A 22,906-nucleotide genomic window follows, 5' to 3' on the forward strand; every position below is an offset into this window, starting at 1 on the left:
ATCCCAACTGAATGGAAGAGGGGCCTTGTTGTCCCTCTCTGGAAAGGTAAGGGTGATCACCAAGACTGCAACAACAACCAACAGGTGACGCTGCTCTCAGTGCCGTGCAAGGTCTTTGCTCGGATAATTATTGAGAGGGTTTGCCACCATCTGCTTCAGCACCAGCGTCCAGAGCAGTCAGGCTTTACTCCAAAAAGTTCAATGATTGACTGTGTCCTTGCTCTTCGGGTCCTCACCGAACGCAGATGAGAGTTTCGGAAGGGGCTGCTTGCAGCCGATGTTGATTTCTGTAAAGCGTTTCATTCAATAAATCGGGATGCCCTCTGGAGGAATCTTGGTCTTCATGGGGTGCTACCAAGACTGATCAATCTGATGTCTGAACTAAACTCTGGTACTGAGAGTGCTGTGAGATGTGGTGATACCATCCTGTGGTGATGTGAGATGTGGTGATACAGGGGTGTGCACTGGCCCTTACACTTTTCAGCACTTATTAGGACTGGATTCTGGGGAGGATGTCAGAGAGAAGTTGTGGTGTATCATTTGGGAATGTCAAGATCTCTGACCTTCTTTTCGCAGATGGTGCAGTCATCTTTGCGAAGACTCCACTTATCCTTTTGAGGTCCCTCGATGTGCTGAATGAGGAGTTGGAGCCACTGGGAATATGGGTTTCCTGAGTCAAAACTAAGATCCAGGCTTTTAATGGGCATCTTGGATGTTGCTGTTTTGTCTGTACCTGTTTCTGGTGAGGATGTTGAAGTCACGGAGAGATTCACTTTCCTTGGCAGTGATGTTCATATCTCTCCTGACTGTGAGCCAGAGGTCTGTAGATGTCTGGGTCGGGCCTGAGGAGTCATGGTTTCACTGGATCATGGGGTGTGGCGCTGCCAATACCTGTGCAGGAGGACGAAAGTCTGAGTCTTCAGATCTTTGCTTCCAGTCTTGCTTTTTGATGCGAGACTTGGACTCTGACCAGGGATCTGAGACAAAGACTTTGTGTCCAATGAGCATTTGCTACGAGAGACTCAAATAAGATTTGTTACCTGCATAGTCCGTGAGCGTCGGCTGTGGCTGTGTGGACATGTGGCTTGTTTTCCTGACGCTGATCTTGCTCACCAGATTCTCTCAGTGAGGGAGCCTCGTGAGTAGAGGAGGCCAATGGGCTCACCATGTGCCTCGTGGTTGCAGAAGGTTGATTAGTGTCTCAAGGAGATGGGGATGTGCCAGACATCTTCCTTTTGGATGGCCAGACAGAGGCCCCTGGAGAACCGACGGAAAGTGTACGCAGCGACGCGCTGCTCTGGCGCATGCTCCCATTCCTGACCTGACACACACACACACACACACACACACACACACACACACACACACACACACACACATAGATGAACACACAAACACAGATATGTTATTTCCTTGTAAATACTTACAAAAGCTATTTTATTCGAAGGTATAACCTAAACTCATAACTTGTAAACAATTGACTGATTTCCGACCTGCCCGGATCATCAGCTGGGCACCGTTTTTCATCGAGGTTTCTATCGTTTCAGTCCAGAACATCTCCAAATGGCGGATCCACAACCCCGGTCGCAGGTCCACATCAGTAGATTACTCAACATCAGTAGACCCACAACCTCAAGGTTGTGTCCAGTCAGTCAACACAGCAATGCAATGTCCTTCTTCATACTTATTTAATCATTACTTCTATTTAAAGTGTTACGACATATGACTAACTTTAATCATACACAACTTTATCTCATCTATCTATAATTCCAGCAATGTGTCTGTGTCTGTGTGTCTGTGTTTGTGTTTGTGTGTCTGTCTGCGACCGCTGTTTCTCAACGACCACCAGTCCGATCTGATTGAAGCTTGCCATCAATATTGCCGTGGACCCGCAGATGTGCCTTTTCAAGGTTTGATATTAATCGGACGAGCGGTTCCCAAGTTACGGCCATTTTATTGCTTTTTTCAGTGTTGAAAAGGTGTATATATGGCAGCCAAAGTGTCGTTCCACCTTATCACCTTATCATGCCATTTTTCCCAAAGATCTTCTTCTTCTTCTTCTTTCGGCTGCTCCCGTTAGGGGTTGCCACAGCGGATCATCCGTATGATCCGCATAGTGATTTGGCACATGTTTTACGCCGGATGCCCTTCCTGACGCAACCCTGGTCGCCTCTTACGACACACAGGGATATGGTACACCTATTTTTAACCGGGGTATACACCGGCCCAGTATACTGGTACTCATTTCGCCGACCTCAGAAGGATGACAGGCTGAGTCAACCCCCTGGTGTATTAATTCAGTGGCTCAACGGGGCTTGAACGCAGGACCTTTTGGATCCCAAGCCGCTGCCCTAACCACTGCGCCAACACACCAGGCTATTTTTCCCAAAGATATCTCAGAATAATTATAACAGCATTTTAATATTAATAATAATAATAATAGCGCAATAATTGGCAGTAATAAAAAGAATAACATGATACAATGATAAATGTCTGTCAACCAAAAACGACCTATACATTGTCTGGCAACCAATGACAGGACAAGGTGCTCTGATGTCACGAATGACATCACAATTAATGTTGTTTTTTTTTTGCGCGATGGACGTCACAATTCTTCTTCTTCTCCGCTTGGTATGACGTCGCGACGCTGAGGACCTGGGTTTGTGCTTTTTCAAGGTTTGATATCGTTCTTCATCCGTTTCAGCTGTTTCCAAAGTGTTTCCCAAGGTTTGAAAGCTGTTTTTTCCCAAGTTTTTAATTAATTGTTCAAATTATTAATTAATCCCAAGGTTTGAATTTTCCCAAGGGTTTGAAAGCTGTTTTTCTAAAGGTTTGAATTAATTGTACAAATTGTTAATTAATCCCAAGGTTTGAATTTTCCCAAGAGAAACAGCTGTTTCCCAAAGGTTTGAAAGCTGTTTTTCTCAAGGTTTGAATTAATTGTTGTGCTTGGTAGACATTTGTGAATACATTTACAGAGGAGGGGAGAGAGGGGGGCAAGAGAGGGGGTGAGAGAGGGGGGGCAGAGAGGGGGGTGAGAGAGGGGGCGTCACAATTCAAGAGAGGGGGTGAGAGTGGGGGGAGAGGGGGTGAGAGTGGGGGGAGAGGGGGGAGAGAGAGGATGGTGGAGAGAGGAGGGGCGAGACGAGGGGGGGGAGAGAGAGGGGCGTCACAATTCTTCTTCTTCTTCGTTTGATATGACGTCACAATTGACGCTGGGGACCTGAGTAAGTTTCCCAGGTGTTTCTCAAGTTATTGCCATTTATAATACGGTTGGTCCGATCTAATCTATCTATAATTCCAGCTGTGTGTGTGTGTGTGCGTGTGCGTGTGCGTGTGTGCGCGCGCGCGCGCGTCTGTGTGTGCGTCTGTGTGCGTGTGTGTTGTCTGTGGCCGCTGTTTCTCGACAACCACTGGTCCGATCTAATTGAAACTTGCCAGGTATATTGCTGGGGACCTGAGGATGTTCTTTTCAAGGTGTGATATTAATCGGACAAGTGCTTGCCAAGTTATGGCCATTTATTTACCAAACCAATGGCAAGACACGTTGTTGCGTGGGCGTGGCCAATGGGGAAGGGAAGCACAGCCGCGCTCCCCATTACGGGTTACAACGTACGGGCTTCCGGAGAGTGATGACTTCATGTATTCTAATAATTTCTCGATTTCTTATGCGCATTTATAGATAAACACAATGGCCCAAGTTATGATTGTTTTCAAATGAGACGGTGTATAAATTTCGGTAAAATCAGAGTGCTGGTATGCTCCGAACCAGGAAGTAAATTTTTTTTCTCTCTCTTCTCTTCTCTTTTTGTTTTTCCTTGCCACGACATTGCGAAAAGGTAAAATATGTTGGCGCTAATTGAATAATTGGGTATTAAAACTAAATTGCGAATCATCGTAACTGTGGATAATATCGAACTTCTGGGCCACGCACGTACGGGCACGCGAGAGCGAAGAAACGGCCTGTGTGGTTTACTTATTATTATTATTATTTTTTTTTTATGGGCACGTACTAGTCTTTCTATAATTCCAGCAATCTCTGTGTGTCTGTCTGTTTGTTTGTCTGCGACCGCCGTTTATCAACGACCGCTGGTCCGATCTGATTGAAACTTGCCAGGAATATTGCCGGGGCCCCTCAGATGTGCCTTTTCGAGGTTTGATATTGATCGGACAAGCAGTTCCCAAGTTACGGCCATTTTACTGCTTTTTCAGTGTTGAAAAGGTGTATATATGGCAGCTGAAGGTGTTGTTCCACCTTCTCACCTTATCATGCCAATTTTTTACCAAATTATTAATAACCGGACGACCACCAGTCCGATCGGATTAAAATTTGCCAGGAATATTGCCGGGGACCCGCGCATGTGCCTTTTCGAGGTTTGATATTGATCGGACGAGCGGTTCCCAAGTTACGGCCATGTATCTGTGAACCGATGACAGAACACGGTGCTCTGACGTTACGAGTGACGTCACAATGTTTATTTATTTTTATTTTTTTTTTGAAGGATTGACGTCACAATTCTTCTTCTTCGTTTGGTATGACGTCACAATCGACACTGGGGACCTGGGTATGTGCCTTTCTCTGGGTATGTGCCATACCTGGGTATGCGCCAAACTCCCAAGGTTTGATTATTATTCAAATTATTAATTAATCCCAAGGTTTGAATTTTCCCGAGGGAAACAGCTGTTTCCCAAGGGTTTGAAAGCTGTTTTTTCCCAAGGTTGGAATTAATCGTTGTGCTTGGTAGACATTTGTGAATACATTTTCAGAGAGAGGGACGAGAGAGAGGAGAGGGGAGAGAGAAGGGCGAGAGAGAGGGTGAGAGGGGGGACAGAGGAGGGGGGACAGAGGAGGGGGGAGAGAGAACGGTGAGAGAGAGGGTGAGAGGGGGGACAAGAGAGGGGAGGGAGAGAGGAGGGGGGCAAGAGAGGGGAGGGAGAGAGGGGGCGAGAGAGGTGGGGGACAGAAGAGGGGGGAGAGCGAGGGGTGTCACAATTCTTCTTCTTCGTTTGATATGACGTCACAATTGATGCTGGGGACCTGATACTGTCGGCACGTAGCTGCACATACTGGCACGCACCTCCGGGCCCGCCCCTACGGGCCCGCACTCATTGAAACAATGCCCCAATCCAGTCATCGTTTACGAGAGCGAAGAAACAAAGCTGCACATACCGGCACGCACCTACGGGCCCGCACTAGTAATATATAAAGTGATAAACACTTTACCTTGCAGACATGTCCATTACACAGCACGTCCGTCTCACCATCGACTCAAACTGTCATTCAAATATTCAATACTGTCATTAACAACCCATTTAACATGCTGCATTGCGTATCCCAGCAACCACCAAGCATCAATGAGAGATGGGGCCAAAATCGACATACAGCTCGATATTTCAAAAAGTTTTGGACGAATTATGACAAAAGTTGGTGGATGAGTTTGTTCGGTGATGAGAACAACCGATAAGATTTTGGTTCAGGTCCGGATTCAGATGTGACCTATCAGTGGGATACAAAATGTAAACTGTTCAGCCTGGCAGAGGTGTATGCTCAACCAAGTGTCATTCTCGTTAATAAGACAGAACACACATTTGTACATCATTAATATTGTTATGATAAAGGAACATTATGAACCAGAAATACAAGACGAACAGGATTTAAATCCTTTCCTTACATTGAAAAATTCATCACATGAAGTCCACAAAGTTATAATCTGGGATGTAGGGGGACCGGACAGTCAGGGAGAGAAATGTTCTTTTGTGCTGAGAACAAACACTTTACAGGTCAATGAGGTCATGAGTTGAGATTGTGAAGAATCAGGACATGAACTTGATGTTTGTACAAAACTTCACAGCCAAGTCAATGGAACTGATCATTCATTCACTGTTTTATTCTTCTCATCAACTGGAATTGCAATTGTTTGTGAAAGTGGAGGATCTTTGTGTAAAAGTTGTTAAAATGAATATTCTACGGTGAAGTGTTCATGGAACATCACAAACGAAGCAGAGAAGTTTGGGTAATATTTACAGGTGTTGTGTATAAACAACAAAAGTTGTTTTTCACAGGTGCACTGTCCTATCACGTAGGTATCAACAGATTAATTTCATCAAGAACGACCTCACATGAACAAAAATCATTCATATGTCACTTAAATCATTCACATGTTCCAAGAATCATGTTGTTCAATACATGTGTTTGTGTGTTCTCTTGGATTCAAAGTTAACAGGAACTTGAGTTCTTCCTCTGGTTCCAGTTAAGAACGAAAGGTTCAGGTCTATCTTGTGGAGAAAACGAATTGGTGATCATTAAATTTCAGTACGGTCGAGGGGAGTGTAAACAATGTGAAATTTCCTTAATGAATCAATGAAAATTAAATTATATTTTAATACAAAATGGAGATTCCATTTCTCTTCCCTTGTGTTTGTTGTGTTTAGATATTTAGCTTACAACAACAACAACAACAACAACAACAACAACAACAACAAAAATCTTCATAAACCAAAAAACAAGATAATTTAACATTTTGTAATTTTTGTTCATTTTTACTCACTTCCACAGAAGGGCTGGAGGAGCATCTGGAGGTGGTGGAACTGGATCGCAACAACTTGAGAAGTGTTTGTAAGTGAAGGGAAATGGGGAGGGAGTTATTCTTCTTCTTCCCCCTCCATTTTCAGATGATTTAAAATTCCATATTTCCTCATTTTCATTCTTTCCTTTTTGTTATATTTTAATTCCCTCTTTATATTTTCTTTCACTTTATTTCACTATTTTCCAACTCCATCTGCCCTCTTTCCAAGTGTCACCTGACCCAAAGGTTGTTCAATTGAATGATGTCCAATCAGGAGGTGGGGAAAGTCCAAACTTGTGTTTATCTCACAGGAAAGCAGAAGTGATAACCACAGGACAGAACAAAGTTGAACAAAATAAAACAACTGATTAATTCTCATTCTCTCTCCCTCTCTTTCCCCTCTCTTTCCCCTCTCTTTCCCCTCTCTTTCCCCTCTCTTTCCCCTCTCTTTCCCCTCTCTTTCCCCTCTCTTTCCCCTCTCTTTACCCCCTCCTTCCCCTCCTTTTTTTCTCTCTGGTTCTCGGCAATTACTTGTTCGACAAGCAAACGCAATCCGTCGCTTCCTGATGGGAATATTAAGAAGAGGGAGCGGGAGTAAGAGTGAGAGAGGAGGGAGGGAGACCATGGAGGGGTGGAGAATGAGAAGAGGTTGGGAGTAGGGCAAGGCAAGGCAGCACGAGGGGAGCGCAAGTTAAGGCATTGTGAGGGAGAGTCCATCTGGACACAACCACTGTCCGGACACGCCCGAGATAAACACCATCGAGACATGTACGGAGATAACCACCATCCGGATACATGCCGAGATAACCACTGTCTGGATACATGTGGAGATATCCACCATCTGGGCATAACCACCATTCAGATACGTTCAGAGAGAGCTGAAGAGAGATAGACAGGGACAGAAGGGGGGAGGGGGGGAATTCTGGCAGATAGAATGACCAGTTTAATGGTACAAACATTGAAGAATCTCCCTGCCTGTGAAACACCAACATGACAGTTTATAGTTGGGTCAGGATTCAAACCCAGGCTCGTCAGCTTAGAGCAAGCACGTGTACCTCTCAGCTTTCCTGCCTTGATGTGGCGATTCATTACTTTATAAGAACTGAAAACCTTTTTACTCATTGTGATCATATAATTTATTTTAACTTCCTACCTCTGGTATCGAACCAGGGTATCGCCATTGAAACTTGAAGAACACGTGCCAAGTGGTTTCACCAAGCACTCAACGAAACGGTTGAAGAAACTTTAAAAAATGAAGCGTTTAAATTCCATTTGTATTTATCTTTGCCAAAGTGACGGGTCTTATCATGGACGATCGTACAAAAGGGGAAACGTCGTGTAAAATAAAATCTCACATTTTCAGCGAGCCAGTTGTTCCACAAAACAACACGTGGCCAACGCAGGTGAGTAGCCCTGACTTTTGTTTAAGTCGATTGAAATAAAGTATTCAGTGACAGTTTGAATGTTGTCGAATGCTCGCCATGTGGCTTAAGCACTCAAGGAAGCGCTCCAAAAAAACGGTTGATAAGGAATGGCTGGCTTGGCAAGCAATGATCCGTCATATTAAGCTCCTCCCGGAAACGCCCAAACAATGTCCAAATTGGACAAATGAACACTTTTTAGCAGTCAGAACTGCTGCCGAGTTTAATTCTGGAGGGTAATTTTGTAATTTGGCTTGGTTTAAGAGATTCTTGAGGCTATGGCATTTGTGGAAATGTAATGAAGCCATGAACGCTGGCGTCACAGAATGTGTATAAGCATTGCAATTTATCCATTGATTCGTAGGTATTGATAATGTGAGTGAGGGAAGTGGAAAAAAAAAACTTTATTGTGAAGAAATCGTTGTGGCCTGTTCTAATTCAGGCCATGGTTGAGCAGGCCAAAAATCATGGTGGTTTCAGACCCCAGCGAGGAAACCCAGTGTATGCCTTTACACCCCAAAGAGAGCGAGGTGGCCAAGGATCGCCTAATAAAGTATATAATAAAATAAGGCCGTTAATTATCTTCAAAAAGGATATTTTAATTAACCCAAACATCCAATTTTCACTCTTGCATTTCCTTGGAGTTCCCTTTGAATGCATGCAAAGTTTCGGCTGCGAGGTTTCATGGTTTTGGAGTTATTTGTACACACACACACACACACACACACACACACACACACACACACACACACACACACACACACACACACACACACACACACACACACACACACACACACACACACACACACTGACATTTATTGGTAAACATTAACAGAAGCCGGTTAAAATTGCTCATTCATCTCCAGATAGTTCAAAATCCAGAAGGAGGAAGATATTTCTCGATCTCTCACACAAACATCTCGCCTCAACAAACATTGCAGAATCGTATATAATAATTTATTACAAATTGAATTGTAATCAAATGTGTATAAACCATGCACTGTACCAATACACTGCCTGACCATCACCAGCAAATAAGTTTCTTGGTTTCATCTTCGATAAACTCTGATCCCTCATTCACAGCTCATGTGATGTGCACATTCACCTGGACTGGTTTCTTTTTGTTATATTTTCACATTTGTACTTTTCATAGAAAGTAGTCAAAGATGAAAATATGAAAAAGTTGAACATTATGGATACATCTTCATTAATTATCCCTCATTATTCTCTTCTTTACCACATTTTATTTCTTCTTTATTCCTCCCTTCTTTATTCCTCCCTTCTTTATTCCTCCCTTCTTTATTTCTCCCTTTTTATTTTGCTTCTTTATCTATTTCCCACATCACACTTTCTCACCCTTTTCTTCTCCTTTTCCACAAATCCTCTCCCTTATAATTTTCCTGAAAGCTTTCTTTCTGTTTTGACCTCCACATCGAGAGTGTGTGCGTGCGCGCATGTGTGTCTGTCTTCATAAAGCATAACATATTCTCTGCTCATTCCCTTACCACCACCTCTCTCTCACTCTCTTTGTCCCATCCTCGCTCCACTCCCTTCTAAAACAGTGCAGCATCCTTGCACAGTTCTCTCTCTCTCTCTCTCTCTCTCTCTCTCTCTCTCTCTCTCTCTCTCTCTCTCTCTCTCTCTCTCTCTCTCTCTCTCTCTCTCTCTCTCTCTCTCTCTCTCTTTCTCTTTCTCTTTCTCTTTCTCTTTCTCTTTCTCTTTCTCTTTCTCTTTCTCTTTCTCTTTCTCTTTCTCTTTCTCTTTCTCTTTCTCTGTCTCTGTCTCTGTCTCTGTCTCTGTCTCTGTCTCTGTCTCTGTCTCTGTCTCTGTCTCTGTCTCTGTCTCTCTCTTTGTCTCTGTCTCTCTCTTTGTCTCTGTCTCTCTCTTTGTCTCTGTCTCTCTCTTTGTCTCTGTCTCTCACTCTCTCACACTCTCCACTCTCTCACTCTCTCGCTCTCTTCAAATTTAAACATAAACGTGTGTGTGTTCATAAAGTGTAACATATTCTCTGCTCATTCCCTTACCACCACCTCTCTCTCTCGCTCTCTCTTCGTCTCATCCTCGCTCCACGCCCTTGTAATACCGTGTAGCATCCTCGCACAGCACTCTCTCACTCTCTCACTCTCTCACTCTCTTACTCTCTTACTCTCACATTTAAACATAAACATGTCTGTGTGTGTGTGTTCATAAAGCATCACGTATTCTCTGCTCATTTCCTTACCGCCACCTCTCTCTCGCTCGCTCTTTGTCCCATCCTCGCTCCACCCCCTTCTAATACAGTGCAGCATCCTTGCGCAGCGCACTCTCTCTATCTCACTATACCTCACTATATCTCACTATATCTCACTCTCTCCTTTTATCTCTGGATGGTGGTTATACCTGGATAGTGGTTATCACTGCACATATCCAGACATTGGTTATGTTTTGATGGTGGTCATCTCCATACGTGTCTGAATGGTGGTTATGTCCGGACGGACTCTCACCTCACGTTGCCTTCCCTTCCCCTCCCCTCACACTTCTTTCCCCTTCCTTCACACTGCCTTCCTTTCCCCCACCCCTCCTTGCTCCCACACCCCTACTTGCTCCGCCCCGCTTCCTCACTACTCCACCCCTCCTCGGTCTTCCTACCTCCTCACTCTCCCTCCCTCCTCGCTCCCCCCTTCCTCTTCTCTCTTTTCACCTCCACCTCCTTACTCCCCCCACTCTCACCCCCCCCCTTTAGTCAGCGAAGCAACGGGTGGCATTTGCTGGCATTACAAATAAATATAGTATCACCAATATTGCGAATACATTTACACAGTGTTATGATTGAGTAAATCATCAAGATAACGATGAGCAATGATGAGATAAGGATGCGGGTAAACGGGAGAGAGCTAATGATGGAAATGAGAATGCAAGGAATGACTTGAGACCGTGATGTACAAATGTAGACTCCGAACCAAACAAGATTGAAATGTAAATGAGCAGATTGAAACCAGATGTGGTTGTGATAACTGAGGCGACAACCAAGTCTAGCTCTACGATGACAACCACACCTGCCAAATTTCATGCTTTTATCATCAAGTGCACGATACCTTCATACATTTCACATATCTGCTGGAATATACCAGGAAACAGCATTTTCACCAACTTGGAATCTGATACCCAGAGGAATATCAGAGGAGTTGCTGGGGATACAAAAACCTCCTTGTCCATTCTCGAAGTGGAAATGGAAACATTTTTAAGAATCCCTTTGTTGCTCTGTGTGTGACTTCACGATCAGGAGAAACTGCTCGTTGGATGTGTGTACCATAGTCCATCCAGTGGAACCCAGAATAATGAAGCACTTAACAAACTTCCGAGAATGATAGTCAATAGACAGGAGTCTCATCTATATTAATATTTCGGCATGCCCCTTTCTTTGTTCCACCATCAGATTTTTGTTACTGCATGAAATGAAACAAGATTTGGCACATATACTCATGATATTATTGTCTTCCTTAAGAGGCCCCTCAAAATTCGTTTTGATGCATTTTCACAAACTCCAACGGATTCCATTCAAATTCGGTACGATTATGGCTTTTGGTCCAACTTAGGTCATTGGCTATAAAAAAAATTTCCATAACACTTCCGATATTCGAAAAAATCGATAAATCGATATCCCTTATGGGATTTTCCATTCAAATCCACTCAAGTTTAAGGCCGACGGGGGACGCAAATTTCCACTTTGCCCCGGGCACTGTTTACCTCCGCGACGCCAAGCTGTTAGGGTTTGGGTTAGTGTTAGGGTTAGGGTTAGCTACCCTAACACTAACCCTAACCCTAACAGCTAACCCTAACCCTAACCGCTAACTCTAACCGCTAACCCTAACTGCAACCCTAACTGCAACCCTAACCCTAACCCTAACCCCTAACCGCTAACCCCTAACCGCTATTCAGGAAATTTGCAAGAAAGCCCGGGCAACGTCAGGCTTTATTGCGAGCCCGAGCAACGCCGGGCATTACTACTGGTATAATAATAGTTGGAAATTTTAATTTTCTGAGTATTGATTGGGAAGTATGGTGCATAGGTGTTACACCACAACATCCAGCACATCAATTTATTGAGACACTGCTGGACATTTATTTTCATCAGCATGTCACCGAAACCACACGACACCGCCAAGGGCAGGAGCTGAGCATTTTGTGTCTGGTGATAACTAATGTGAATGAGATGATTAAATCTCGATGGAATACCGAGCCCCACTTGGAAGTAGGGACCATTGCTGCATGAGTGTGGAGCTCAGTTTGTGCACTGTGGAAAACGGTCCCAAACATGAACCTAGATTGAAGCTGGAGAAAGGGGATTATGAGCAGATGAACCAGAAACTTATGGAGGTAAAATGGGAAGATGACCTGGCAGAGTTAAACTGTGAAGAGTCATGGTGCTTCATTAGAGATAACATGGAGGCAACCATGGACGGAGGAGCAAAGGGCGGAGGAGCTCCTTGTGAGCCAACGGCCATCCATATCTAGTGCCCAACTGTGTCTGCGGACGTCCTCCTGCAGTTGGGTTACTTCTTATTAGGAGGTTGGTGGCAGGATTTGCACTCCAGCCACCGTAAAACCCTTCATTCCGCAAAACACAAAAACGCAAAAAAATCTGAAAACCCACTCCGTGGGAGTACCTCCTGCGCAGCTTCCCTTCGCAGGGCAGCTCACCGGATGATGGGATTGGGGCAAAGCCTTCGGGACCCCCAATCTTTGATGATAGGAGGGAAACCACGGGGTAACATCCTTGGGTCAGATTGCGGGAGAGTGTGTCGGAGTGGTGCTGAGGTGTCGTCCACCAGACGGCGGTCTCCTTGGGTTAACCTGAGGCGGTCCCTTCGGGTGGGTGCCTGGAATGTCCTATCACGAAGAGAGGATGATCACCTGTCTCTGTTATCATCTGAGCTCAAGCGTTTGGACATCGGGATTACAGCTCTCTCTGAGGTTCGGAGAATGGATTGCGGCGAGATAATGGTGGGTGGTTACACCTACTATTGGTCTGGTCGCTCAGATGGTTACCATACCCAAGGAGTTGCTGTAGCTGTGTCCTATAAGCTGACCCCAATGATAATTGAGGTAACACTGGTCAACGAGCGTATTATGAGATTAAGGATTCGTCACTCCTTAGGTGTCATTTCCCTGGTCTCTGTTCATGCTCCGACTGAGGCGAGTGATCTCACCGTGAAGGATGCATTCTACGCCACACTCGAGTCTGTGGTTGATCAGTGCCCCAGACGAGATACACTTCTAGTCTTGGGGGATTTCAATGCATCGACTGGAACTGATAGGGATGGTTATGAGGTGTGTGTTGGTCCCCATGGGTCAGGAACTATGAACCAGAATAGCACTAAGTTCCTTGACTTTGCAAGAAGTCATGGACTTAGGGTGGCTGGTTCATGGTTTCAGCGCCCACAAGCTCATCGCTGGACTTGGTATTCCAACGCTGGCGGTGTGGCAAAGGAGATTGACCATGTCCTCATTGACGGTCGTTGGAGGATGATCCAGAACTGCAGGGTCTACCGGAGTGCTCAGTTCCTCAATACTGACCACAGGCTTGTTGTAGCAACTCTAAAGCTGCACCTTAAATCCTGGAGAATGGTACCATCCCAGCCTAGGCTGGATATTGCCAAGCTCAGGGATGAGAGAGTCGCTGAGGAGTTTGCGAACAGGCTGAGTGGACACTTGGGGGGTCTGAGTGCTTTGGGGGGGTCCTGAAGAGTTGTGGAGCGCCTTCAAGACCACCGTCCTTGATGTTGCCGGTGGATGCCTTGGAGCTCACCGCAGGGCAAAGAAGAATTTTGTCTCTCAAGGGACACTGGATACCATTGACCAGAGTCGCAGGGCCAGGCTGAATGGCAGAGCTGAGCTGTTCAGGGAGCTGAGGCGTAAAACTGTACGTGCACTGAGGGTGGACAAGGAGGCCTATGTGCGAGGAATCTGTGAGGGGGTAGAGCATCACCTGTGGACAGGTGATTCTCGTCCCGCTTACAGGGGAATTCGCGCATTACGTTCATCCAAGCCCATCCCTCGGAGCACTGCAGTTCGAGCTGAAAGTGGTAGGCTCTTGACAGAAGAGTCTGAAGTGAAGGCCCGCTGGGCCGGTTACTTTGAGCGGTTGTACCAGGCTGATCCCCCAGCTGTCGAGTTGGACGTCAAGGGTGTTACAATCCCTGTTGCTGACCCTCGAATCAACTGTGATCCACCTTCGCTTGTGGAAACACGGGCTGCGGTGAACCAGTTGAAATGGGGCAAAGCTCCAGGGATCAGTGGCATCCATGCTGAACTTCTCAAGGCTGGTGGAAATGCTGCACTCGTGTCGTTGCATACAGTTTTGTGCTCTGCCTGGAACACAGGCATCATCCCAACTGACTGGAAGAGGGGCCTTGTTGTCCCTCTCTGGAAAGGGAAGGGTGATCGCCAAGACTGCAACAACTACCGAGGGGTGACGCTGCTCTCAGTGCCGGGCAAGGTCTTTGCTCAGATAATTCTTGATAGGGTTCGCCACCATCTGCTTGAGCACCAGCGTCCAGAGCAGTCAGGCTTTACACCAAAGAGGTCAACGATTGACCGTATCCTTGCACTTCGTGTCCTCACCGAATGCAGACGAGAGTTTCGGCAGGGGCTGCTGACAGCCTATGTTGATCTCTGTAAAGCGTTCGATTCAGTGAATCGGGATGTCCTCTGGAGGATTCTTGGTCTTCGTGGGGTGCCACCAAAACTGATCGATCTGATGTCTGAACTCTACTCTGGTACTGAGAGTGCTGTGAAGTGTGGTGGTACCATCTCTGACTTATTTCCAGTTGTTACTGGAGTTCGTCAGGGATGTGTACTTGCCCCCACACTTTTCAGCACTTGTATGGACTGGATTTTAGGGAGGATGTTGGAGAGATCAAGTTGCGGTGCGTCATTTGGGAATGTCAAGATCTCGGACCTTGATTTTGCAGATGGTGCAGTCATCTTTGCGGAGACTTTAGACATCCTCTTGGGGTCCCTCGAGGTGCTGAATGAGGAGTCGGAGCCTTAGGGATTTCGGGTTTCTTGGGTCAAAACTAGGATCCAGGCTTTCGGTGACATCTTGGATGCTGCTGTCCTGTCTGTGTCTGTTTGTGGTGAGGATGTTGAGGTCGTGGAGAGATTCACTTACCTTGGCAGTGATATTCATGTCTCTGCTAGCTGCGAGTCAGAGGTCAATAGACGTCTGGGTCGGGCCTGGGGAGTCATGGATTCACTGGATCATGGGGTGTGGTGCTGCCGGTACCTGTACGGGAGGACGGAAGTCCGAGTCTTCAGGTCCTTGGTGCTTCCAGTCTTGCTCTATGGATGTGAGACTTGGACTCTGACCAAGGATCTGAGATGGAGACTTAATTCCTTTGGTACAAGGTCTCTTCGGAGAATCCTTCGCTATTGCTGGTCGGACTTTGTGTCCAACGAGCGGTTGCTGAGAGAGACTCGGATGAGATTTGTTACCTGCATAGTCTGTGAGCGTCAGTTGCGGCTGTATGGACATGTGGCTCGTTTTCCTGACGCTGATCCTGCTCACCAGATTCTCTCAGCGAGGGAGTCTCATGAGTGGAGGAGGCCAGTGGGCCGACCACGTGCCTCATGGTTGCAGCAGGTTGACCATCATCTCAAGGAGATGGGGATGGGCCTGGCATCTGCCTGGGAGATGGCCAGACGGAGGCCCCTGGAGTACCGGCGGAAAGTGGACGCAGCGACGCGCTGTTCTGGCACATGCTTCCATACCTGACCTAACCATGGACAAATGTATTCCCAAAAGTGTACCGACTAGGAATAGATGAAAACAGCCAAACATCACCCACAAAACAATGGCACAGTCTCAGACAGGAAGAAAGGGAAGGTTGGAGAAAGCACAATGAGACAGAGAGTGACCTTGATCATGACAAATATGTTAAGAAGAGAAATAAACTCCACCGGATGACACGACAAACTGGAAAGACTGCGAGGAGAGTTTAGCTGAAAGAATAAGTACAAACACAAAATGATTTTGGAAATATGTAAACAGCAAACTCAAAAAAATACTCCCGAGCGGGAGTACCGGTCATCTCTGCCAGAGGTCGAAAATGTTCCTGTGAACGGGGATATTTTTCCCCCTCGCGATGACGACAGGCTCACCTTCATCTTCTGAAACGCTTTCATGTAGTTGACACCACTTTCAGAAAGTATGTATGCGGCCGTCGTACCACCCACCCACCCCCTCATACATCGCTCATCGCTTGCAAAGCCAGCAGTTCCTTATTAACCGATGTGTGTAAGTCATGACAATGCAGTCCGTAGCGGTGTAATTTACCTTTTTCTTTTAATATCACAGCACGTCATTTATGAAAATAAAAGTACAAATTGACATTCAAGACAGTGTTAATGTCATAAATGAAAGCAAGTGTGCATATAAACTTGTGTTCCATTGTTTTACTTAAATCTCACAAAACCTTCAAATGTAATATTTGTCTCGGAGAGTCCCGGTTGTTAATTTTTTAATACTTTTATTTTTGTATGTACGTACTTTATGAACGGCCCATATGGGGAATCAGAACGAAGTTTGAAGGGCTATAAAATCGGAACGAGAGCAAATTTCAAAAAAAATGGCTTGGGTTGTTCAAGATAATAGTCCATAGTATCTGAATCACGAATAACATTTGATCTCCCTTGATAAATGAGGGAGAAGATACGATTTGAAATCGACGATTTTCGCAACTTTGACAGCCTCATGACTTTGACCTCGACCTTGGACGACCTTGAAAGTTATATCGTTGTGTATGTCTCATCGACCTCTATCCATTCCACTATTGGTTATTTGTCTCCACTCGGTTTGATTGTGGACGGACGGACGGACGGACGGATGGTCAGACTTCGAGACTGGCGTTATGAGGTCACCTCTACTGAGATGGTAGAGATGACCAAACGAGGATTGGAGTTGGTAATTTAATACAACCTGATGGGAAAGTTACAGAGGATGACAGAGTAAAGGGAAACACCAAATGACTATTTAGTAGGGTCTTCACAGAGGAGAATAAAGTAAATGTGCTGAAACAGGAACGACGCCACATTGGACCTGCACTGGCAGATGTCAACATTATGAAGGAGGAAGTAAGGAAGAAGCTCCTGAATCTAAATGGCAGCAAGTCAGAAGGACCACATTGTTCCCACCCTTGATGTCTCAAGGAAATGACGAACACCAGCACAGGTCCGTTGACACTGATATTCCAGAAATCTTTGGATGAAGGCATTTTAACTGACGATTGGAGGATTGCAAATGTCACCCTGATCCACAAGAAAGGGGGTAAAAAAAAACTGGCTCAAAACTACTGCCCTGGAAGTCTCACTTTGGTGGCAGGAAAAATCATGGAGATTGTTGTGAGGGATGCTGTGTTGAAGCACATGACAACACATGATCTGTTTGTGAAGAGCCAGCATGGACTTCCAGCAGATAATTTATGTCTCAACTACTTTGCGTCTTTGAGGAACTGCCTGGATTGATCACAGGGATTCTGCAGACATCGTGTACTTGGATTTACATAAAACATTCCATGCTGTGCCACACAGAAGGCTCCTTGAAAAAGTGGCAGCATGTGGGATTGAAGACAAGCTGCCCAAATGGATTGAGGCATTCCTCTCCAGCAGAACATGAGTGGACATCATTGCGGTGAAATTCGAATGGAAAGCAGTTGAAGGTGGAGTCTCCTAAGGGCGTGTAATGAGACCTTCGCTGTTCGTCCTGTTCATCAATGATGTACCAGATGGGTTCATAAACTCTGTGTATATTTTTACTGATGACACTAAAATCTCGATGAGAGAAAATTTGAACAAGGCAAACAAATGGTCAGAAAAATGGCAATTCACCTTCAACTCAAACAAATGCAAAGTACTACATGTCAGTCGATCAAATACATTGACTGCTTATCAGATGAGTGGAATAGACTTCCAGGAAGTATAAGAAGTGAAGGACTTGGGGATGGTGATTGATTCAGAGCTCAAATTCCACAAACATGTTTCAGCAGTTGCACTAAAAACAAACCAGATACTTGGAATTATCAAAAGGACATTGACAAATTTGATAAAAGATATTCTCCCTGCAGTGTACTCAACCCTGGTTAGACCACACCGAGATTACAGAAATATCCTTTGGAATATGAGATACAAAATGGAGAGAGTGCAGTGACGAGCAACAAGATTGGTTCCAGAGCTACGTGGTGTGGCAACTAAACATCGATGACAAGACCGAAACCTCCACTCTCTTCACCACAGCTGAAGAAGTAACATGATCACAGTTCACGAGATCACGTTTGGTGAAGTGAGAATACCAGCAGAGATGTTCTTAAAAAGGACAATCCACCAAAGTAATTGAGGACCCACATTGAAGCTGCACAGACACAGGTTGAGACTGGATATCAGAAGCAAGTTCTTCATTCTGAGGGTTGGAGCATGGATTGGAACAATCTCCCTGAAAGTGTGGTTGAAGGAAAATCGATTCAATCCTTGAAGGTCACACTGGACATTCATTGGTGAAATCAAAGGTTCCTGACCGACAAACCTAAACGCATGCACAAGTGGTATTGAAAGTATTCCCAGGTATTGTAAAGACGGGGATTCTTACAGAAATATTCCTTCTTTCTCATATCCTGATGAGAATGACAACACAGCAAATCTGGAATGTAAATTTCTGCAACGACGTGCGGAGGGTCGTTACTTTCATTGTGTAAAATGAATCAAGGTACGAATGTGAACTCATGATCGGTACTTTCATTGTGCAAAATGAACCAAGGTACCAATATGAGCCGAGGATCGGTACTCTCATTGTGTAAAATGAACCAAGGTACCAATATGAACCAAGAATCAGTACTTTCATTGTGTGAGATGATCCAAGGTACCAATATTAACCGAGGATCGGTACATTCATTTTTTAAAATGAACGAAGGTACCAATATGAACCGAGGATCGGTGCTTTCATTTTGTAAAATGAACCAATGTACCAATATGAACGGAGGATCGGTACTTTCATTGCGTAAAATGAACTAAGGTTCCAACATGAAGCGAGGATCGGTACTTTCATTGCGTAAAATGAACCAAGGTACCAATATGAACAGAGGATCGGTACTTTTATTGTGTAACATGCACCAAGGTTCCAATATGAACAGAGGATCGGTACATTCATTGCGTAAAATGAACCAACGTTCCAATATGAACTGAGGATCGGTACTTTCATTGTGTAATATGAACCAAGGTTCCAAAAAACTGAGGATTCCTTTTTCTCTGTCTTGTTATTCTTATAATGGGTTTCCAGCTCGTGTTTCTGTAAATCGATCGTCAATTAATTGTATGTTACACGGCCTGGTGTTAGTTTAGTGGTGAATGTGGCTGACTTGTGATCCTTCGGTCTTGAATTCATTCCCCTGTCTAACCATTGAACCAAGTGGGTCCATTCAGCCTGTTATCCTTCCGAGGTTGGCAAAATGAGTTCCAGCTCCCAGAAAATGATGCAGCTTTGCAACACCAGGCAACCAACGAATTATAAATGAAATAAATATGGAACATGTTTTCAAAAAATGAAAGTCTATTCTTTCAATTTCCTTGTGGACTTCAATGTTGTGGAGCATCCGGTTCCAGTACCGATCTGGTTGAGGTGGAACCAAACCCGAACCATTTAGCTTCGTGTTCCATATCACTGAGACACATCTCAAGCTTTCGATAGAGTCTGTCATCCTGCCTTGCTCTCCAAACTCTCCTCCTGTGGGAAAGTAACTCCACTCTTGGATTACTGACTTCTCCACTCTTGAAGACAATGTGTGGCCCTCAACGGAATCCTTTCTTCTTCTCTCTCTGTCGAGGCTGGAGTTCCCCATTCCACTGTTCTCAACCAAGTCCGATTCCTAATCTTCATCAACGATCTCTGACTCTCTCTCAGCAATCCTGTTTGATGATGACTTCACCCTCTGCCGGGACATTTCTCATCATTAGGACAGACAGGCTGGAGCCTCTCTCCTCTCTTCAGACCTTGACACAATCACAAAAAGTTGCAATATGTCTATCAATCCTGACAAATATCACACTCTCACGATCTCTCTCCAAAAACACCGTTTGGAACCCCCATCCCCACACCACGTACTTTACAAACAATCCTCTTGAGTTCAGTTTCTCAAACTCCTGGGTCTCGTAATCAGCCATGATCTTTCTTGCGGAAACCACATTTCAAAGTTGACCTCCAAACACAATCTGCACATCTTCCTAGGCGTCCTGGACCGGGGATCGTCCATCGAACTAAGTCCTTCCTTGGTATTCCAGAATACCGATCCACTTACAAAGTCTTCATCGGCAGCTTGATGGACCTTTTCTACCCCCGTGAAAGCTCAACCCCAACCCAAACCCCAATCCCACCTCCTCCTACATTTACAGTTTTTCCTTCCTGAGAGTTTGATTCTTCATCCGTGTTATGAACCCTATGCATCCTTCTCGAACTCTTCCTTCCTCCCCACATCATTATTTATCCAAGTCTTCCTGTACTTTATCTTTCACCATGAAACATTGTAATGTGCCGTTGGTGTCCCTCCCCTCCTCCCCTCCTCTCCTCCTCTCCTCCTCTCCTCCCCTCCTCACCTCCTCGCCTCCTCGCTCCTCGCCTCCCCATCCCCTCCCCTGCTCCCCTCCTCCTCCCCTCCCCCTCATCTCCTCCCCTCCTCCCCTCCTCCTCCTTCCTCCCCCTCTTCCTCCTCCCTCCTCCTCCTCTCCCCTCCACGTCCTCCCCCCTCCACCTCCCCTCCTCGCCTCCTCGCCTCCTCCCCTCCTCTCCCTCTCCTCCTCCACCTCTCTGCTGTTCCGTTCTGTTCCGTTTCATGTTTACCTGTTCCACGAACCTTGACTCGGGATGCAAAAATAACGTGTGTTTGTGTGTGTGTGTGTGTGTGTGTGTGTGTGTGTGTGTGTGTGTGTGTGTGTGTGTGTGTGTGTGTGTGTGTGTGTGTGTGTGTGTGTGTGTGTCCATTTGAATGGGGTAACTGTTGGTCGTGGAGATGGTAACGTGTATATAAATCGATGTGGAATTTTGCAATGGAAATTATAAAATGATAAAAATACTTCGTTAATAATTGGAGGTGGTGTGTGGGTTGTGGAATCGTTTACGGTAAATAAATAAATAATTGGAGGTGGTGTGTGGGTTGTGGAATCGTTTACGGTAAATAAATAAATAATTGGAGGTGGTGTGTGGGTCCTGGAATCGTTTACGGTAAATAAATAAATAACTGGAGGAGGTGTGTGGGTTGTGGAATCGTTTACGCTCAATAAACAAATAATTGGAGGTGATGTGTGGGTCGTGCAATCGTTGATGATAAATAAATAATTGGAGGTGGTGTCTGGGTACTGGAATAGTTTACAATAAATAAATAATTGGACGTGGTGTGTGGATCCTGAAATAGTTTACGGTAAATAAATAATTGGACGTGGTGTGTGGATCCTGGAATAGTTTACGGTAAATAAATAAATAATTGGAGGAGGTGTGTGGGTCATGGAGTTGTTTACGGTAAATAAATAAATAATTGGAGGTGGTGTGTGGGTCCTGGAATCGTTTACAATAAATAAATAATTGGACGTGGTGTGTGGATCCTGGAATAGTTCACGGTAAATAAATAAATAATTGGAGGAGGTGTGTGGGTCATGGAGTTGTTTACGGTAAATAAATAAATAATTAGACTGTGTCGAGAGGAGAATCCGAAATGGTAAATAAATAAATCAACGGTCTCATGGAGCTGGGAAACGATATAAATAAATAAATAATGTGAGTCGTCGGTCGTGAAGTAAATAAATAAATAATAACGATTGTTATTATAAAATGTTTTTTGTAGATAAATGTGATTCCTCAAGGTTATAAAGAGATTCACGTGTCTGTGTGTCTGTGTGTCTGTGTTTGTTTGTCTAACAATGTCCGTGACCCCGTCTCGTGTCCACAGATGGACGGACCCCGAGTCTGGACTCAAACTCAGCACATCCACAGATCAAGATCTCCCAGGACCTCAGGACGGCGACTCGAACCAGGACCAGCCAACCTTACCCGAAACACCCTGATCGGTTTGATTGTTTATATCAAGTTGTTTCCCGTGAGAGTTTCTCGTCGGGCCGTCACTACTGGGAGGTTGATGTGAGTTCGAGTCGTTTGTGTGAAATCGGAATTTGTTTAAACCCCATGAGGAGGAAAGGGGGAGGGAGGGAGTGCGAGTTGGGAGGGAATCCCCAGTCTTGGTGTTTATATAAATATAATAATAAATACTACACATATCACAACAATCAAGGTACCCCCCTGTCCGTGTCGGGGGATCCTGAACGGTTTGGGTTCTTCTTGGATTGCGAGGCGGGAGAGTTGACGTGTTTCGGGGACTCGCGGGTCCTTCACGTGTTCAGGGGGAACTTCATGGACCCCATTAAACCCGCTATTGGGGTTCATCCCCACGTTGGTGACTCCGTCCGGTTTCTCTAATCATTCCGTTCAGTTCGTGATGAAAGTTTATTTCATGAAACGTACAAACTGAAGGTTATTTTGGGTTCAAATTAATAAAATCATTTACTTGTACATAACGATGTGATTACTGATTAATATTTATATTATAATAAAGATAATATAATTAAATAAGTTCATTGTTTATCTTATTTGATGTGAAATGAACTTTAACCCCAACTCTTCACTCTGATCACCAAACAACATGGATCCTTCTTCTTCTTCTTCTTCTTCTTCTTCTTCTTCTTCTTCTTCCACCGTGTGTTTCATTCAAAGTTAACGTTTTTTACCTCAGTGTAGTAGTAGTGGTGGTAATAGTCGTAGTACTTGTAGTTCAATGTATTATAATAAAAACATCCTCGCCGTTCACACGGAGAGGTTTTAATTATAATAATTCAACCTCCCTCCCT

The 22,906-nt window shown here is 44.9% G+C and overlaps 1 protein-coding gene across 1 annotated transcript; it reads left to right on the forward strand.

Moving 5' to 3' along the window:
• The first annotated feature begins 3,190 nt into the window (after positions 1-3,190).
• On the forward strand, positions 3,191-22,631 carry LOC147007277 (tripartite motif-containing protein 14-like). The gene is made up of 3 exons (XM_085867440.1): positions 3,191-4,620; positions 6,557-6,616; positions 21,955-22,631. The coding sequence occupies exons 1-3, from the start codon at positions 4,536-4,538 to the stop codon at positions 22,476-22,478; spliced, it is 669 nt and encodes a 222-aa protein (XP_085723566.1). The 5' UTR covers positions 3,191-4,535; the 3' UTR covers positions 22,479-22,631.
• Positions 22,632-22,906: the final 275 nt, after the last annotated feature.

The sequence above is a fragment of the Eptatretus burgeri genome, unplaced genomic scaffold, assembly GCF_056783735.1.
Source record: "Eptatretus burgeri isolate ZD-2024b unplaced genomic scaffold, Ebu_testis_v1 Ebu_testis_scaffold_352, whole genome shotgun sequence".
NCBI classification, from domain to species: Eukaryota; Metazoa; Chordata; class Myxini; order Myxiniformes; family Myxinidae; genus Eptatretus; species Eptatretus burgeri.

Excerpts from the sequence above, each read along its gene's own strand:
- LOC147007277 (XM_085867440.1), top strand. The coding sequence starts at position 4,536 with ATGACGTCACAATCGACACTGGGGACCTGGGTATGTGCCTTTCTCTGG. Across the intron at positions 4,621-6,556 it reads GTATGCGCCAAACTCCCAAG|AAGGGCTGGAGGAGCATCTG; the intron begins GTTTGATTATTA and ends TCACTTCCACAG. Across the intron at positions 6,617-21,954 it reads CAACAACTTGAGAAGTGTTT|ATGGACGGACCCCGAGTCTG; the intron begins GTAAGTGAAGGG and ends TCGTGTCCACAG.